The sequence below is a fragment of the Octopus bimaculoides genome, chromosome 1 (genome assembly GCF_001194135.2).
Source record: "Octopus bimaculoides isolate UCB-OBI-ISO-001 chromosome 1, ASM119413v2, whole genome shotgun sequence".
NCBI lineage: Eukaryota > Metazoa > Mollusca > Cephalopoda > Octopoda > Octopodidae > Octopus > Octopus bimaculoides.
In genome coordinates this window covers 166,508,507-166,512,778 of record NC_068981.1, presented here as the reverse complement: position 1 = coordinate 166,512,778, position 4,272 = coordinate 166,508,507, and the positions used below count along the sequence as shown (strand labels likewise).

General features: G+C 33.2%; 1 protein-coding gene across 6 annotated transcripts in view; it reads right to left on the bottom strand.

Moving 5' to 3' along the window:
* LOC106869316 (choline transporter-like protein 2) overlaps positions 1-4,272 on the bottom strand; it is a 159,727-nt gene that overhangs the window by 25,068 nt on the left and 130,387 nt on the right. For all 6 annotated transcript variants that reach the window (XM_014915012.2, XM_014915013.2, XM_014915009.2 and 3 more), the window contains exons 12-14: positions 3,837-3,936; positions 2,993-3,085; positions 1,307-1,385 (exon numbers count right to left, since the gene is read on the bottom strand). In XM_014915012.2, coding sequence (XP_014770498.1) covers positions 1,307-1,385; positions 2,993-3,085; positions 3,837-3,936 — 272 coding nt within the window. The remainder of the gene's footprint in view (positions 1-1,306; positions 1,386-2,992; positions 3,086-3,836; positions 3,937-4,272) is intronic.

Here is a 4,272-nt window from a genome sequence, read left to right as displayed (position 1 = left end):
GGTGCAAATGTCACCTCAGACATGCTAGAAACAACAGGTAAAAGAGAGGATTTCTGGGAGAACTTTCTTTTAAATTTATATCAAAGATCAGGTTTTTAAATACACTTATCACAAACATGAATTACAGAATAGAAAAAGATGATTTCAATTGGATTTAAGCTGTAATTTTTTGCATGTACATAGCAAGAAATAACAGTGGACGTTAAACGGTGATGAGGATACAGAAGTTTTATCTAGAGAGAGAGTGTGTGTGTGTGTGTGTGTGTGTGTGTGTGTGTGCCAAATGAAGTTATCTTGAACGAGAGAAACAAATGGAAAACAAGACAGATAACATAAAGAACAACTCTTCATCAGTTGTTGGCTGTTGATCTACTCCACATTTTGAGCAATTCATGACAATATTAGGCCAGACAAGGTAAGGTAGCAAGCTCGGAGGAATATTGTCTTTGACAAGAGAAAGATAGGAGAGGCAACAGATAAAAATGTGTCTGGTCTGTGCGAAAGACTGAAGGCAAAGGAAGATGATCATATGAAGAAAACAAAGATGGACGATGGTCACATGTGAGCAACAAGAGAGAGTAAAGGAGGAAGAGGGAGAGAGAGAGATAGAGTGAAAATGGTGAAGGGGAGAAAAAAGGAATTAGAGATATATACAATGGTTTCTTTTCAGTTTCCATCTACCAAATCCACTCACAAGGCTTTGGTCAGCCTGAGACTATAGTAGAAGACACTTGCCTAAGGTGCTATGCAGTGAGACTGAACCTGGAATCATGTGGTTGGAAAGCAAATTTCTTACTACACAGTCACACTTGAAAAGATGCTTAAAAATTTTTAAGTCAGCAATATTATCATAGCTGCTAGCAATTGGACTGTAACCAGTACATTGCTCAGAGTCCACACGGTTCTACGGGCCCACACGGTCCACACGGTTCTTGTCAACTGTGGCATACTGACAAGTAAATACTATAAATTTAGTGCATTGATTTGCCCAGGAGCCCCTAATGCTGCTATGAGGGACATGATAGTAACAACAAATTGCTTTTCTTCCACAGACCCTTTTTTTTTTTTGCAGATGAAAAATTCAAAAGCCTTGATGAAAATCAGAGGACATGTACATGGAAGAATAAACCACACCTTAAAATTTGTTGTGAAAGAGCTTGGTGAAATAACTTCTATATTCTTGCCCTCACCCCACTCATTTCCAATTCTGCCGCAGCTAGAATAATTTAACAAGAAACTACAAAATATATGTGAGAAAAAAGACAAAAAGACAAAAAAACAAAATAAACAAAAAAAAAGCACTTACTGAACAGAATGATTCAACCTGAGATATGATATCAACACTTTCTGTAGAATTTACTGATCGATTAATGGAATAAAGATGACTGTTGAAAAAGTTAAGAAATGATTGGAGGAACAAGTTCTTGTTAGAAGCAAAACTAGTACTGAAATACAGCCATTGGACTTTGATTATGCTAGGGCACACACTTCAAGGATTTAATTAATCCTATTGACTTCTATACTGAATTCAGTTTGGTACTGTTAAGTCATGGGATAAATACATATAGCAGAAAAACACTACTTTTTAGATTGGCATTAGGAAGGGCATCCTGTCATAGAAAACAATGCCAAATCAGACTGGAGTCTGGTGTAGTCTTCCAGCTTACCAGCCCTGGTTGGTGTCATGTAAATGGCAACCATATCCTGTTTTAATAAATGATTTCAATAGAATACATTTACTGAATAATTTTGTGACTAACACAAGGACTCGTAAATAATTTTTTAATGTCAATATAAAGCTATAAAGCATTTTTAATTTTTGGTTATTAAGAGCTGGGGTGTGGTCGATCACACTGACTCCCAGTGCTTGACAGTTATCTTTTACCAATCTTAGAAGGATGAAAATGGCAAAGATGACAATGACAGAATTTGAACTAAGAACATAAAGGAGGTCATAACTGAACACTACAAGGCATTTTGTCCAATGTTCTTACCAATACTCAATCAAAAACTACCTTTAGTTTAACCCTTTAGCATTTAAACTAGCCATATCTGGCCCAAAATTTTCTACCTGTTTTATGTTCGAACTGGCCAAATCTGGTTACTATACCTAACAATGTCATTCAAAACAAGCAATCAGATCATTGAGATCTCAAAACTACAAAGATAATGCGTGATTAATTCAAATCAATGTGAATGAATATGTATTACATTTGACAGAGTAATTTGAATGCTAAAGGGTTAAATTATGTTGTATTAAGTGCTCAAATAATCTTGGCAGGATTTCAGCTTATTACTTAAAGTAATCTAAAGAAATATCTGTATCCTATTGGAGCAGTAGGTATCTTATGTCTTCCTGAATAGGACATTAGTTGATATCAGGTAAATATAAATCAGTGTTTGAAGAAACTAAAGGTGTAACTTAGTAAAATTCACAAATTTAGATAATTTTGAATGCTATAGAGCAAAGCTTTGCTCAAAATGCCAGGATTCTTTCTCCCCACAGCAGATATGAAATTTAGATAATTTTCCTAAATTTGAACTTGGGATCTGCAGATATGAATGCATCATCTATGAACCACCAAGTTATGTTACTAAAATAATCTGAGTGAAATTTCTTTCATGACAAACAAATCATTTTATTAGAACATGTGATTGTGTTTTTTAATTGTCTTTCTCTTTTCACTTGATTTAACCCTTTCAACACTAACCTATGATTCCACCAGTCATTTCATAAAACAAAACCCACCTGTTTTAAGGTGTTCATTTTTAAATTATAACCGTCCATTATTTTATGCAAGAACCTTTGGTTATGTTTTAAAAGCGAATTTAATAATGAAAAATTTATGTTTTAAATTCATATAGCATATAAACATAGGGAGTGTTTCTCATTAGAAGTATGGCTACAAAAGCGTTAAGACAGTTTGATTCTTGTCATAAGTAAACTGTGTATTAGGAGAAAATATGTTTTTATGTATGTTTATAAGGATACACCGCTACAGAAAGCCACAGGAAAATCACGCCGATTTGTAAGATGAATGGAATAATTGGCCATAACAATGTAGACATGATACTGCCAACAGCTCTACAAAAAATAAATAACAATTAATAATAACATTAAATGCATATTAAATATAAACAATTGAAGCAATTACTTAAAGAAAATTCTGATTAAGAAAGAATGTTTGCTTCAGTATTATTCTACAGTGTACAAGTTAATGAACCTAATTTTAAGCCAATGGTAATATATGAAGGTATTCTTACTTTTATTATAGAGTCACAACCATTCAGAATTTTTTACTTTTGTTATATAAATTGAAATTAATATTGTATTAGAATTATTTCTTGTCCAAACAGCAATCACTGTGTTTGCTCTTTAAGATATGTAATGTTATTCTTTCCAGTGGTAAGTGTGAAGAGCAATGAATTAGAGTATAGTGAATAATTTCTGGGACTAGGCCATAGTACCTTCACTGGTGATTCATTGTATTCCAGCATGAGTTTAGAATTAAAAGTTTGGGTTTATTTGTACATTTTAATTATAGAATTAACAGAATGTGGGATTAGGGTTAGAATCAGGTTTCATGGAAAATAAACAACAGGGTTCAAGTTGGCCAAGAGCTTTAATCTTCAACAAGACCTACCAGATCCTTCATATGTTACAAAGATCAGTAGTTCTTCAGGTTCCTGTGGCAGCTTCTTAATTGAATATTGTAACGTTATAAAGAAATTACAAGTCTAGAAACTCTTGGAGGTACAATTTATTGAAGTAGAAAAAAATAGAGAAATTTTTAAAAAAATACTCAGAAAAGTATTCACTGAGAGAACTAACTAACCTGCTTCCTTCTTTGATCAATGCTATTGCAATCCGAATGCGAGAAAAGAGCACCAGTAATATAAGCAAGAAAATAAGGAATACAACTCCAGTAATGATACCTGTAAATATATCATATAAAGACAGGTGAATTCTTTCTTTGAGTTTTAGTTTCAGATGCATTGCAAAATTTAATTTGATTTTGCACAAATTATATGACTTATTTTGTCTATGTTAGATAAAGGTCCTCTGGGTGTAACTAATGGCACTAACTATAAATGCCATCTACTCATTGCAGAAAGTAACTAGTTACCCAGCAAAGCTAAAAGACAAATGGATTAGTTAGAATTATCTTTGTTTAGTTGCAGATCAGTTTTGGATGAAGTTATCTATGATTAGTGACATCTAACTATGATCATTACAGCAGCTTCTTTTGATAGTAGGATGTAAACTGGGGG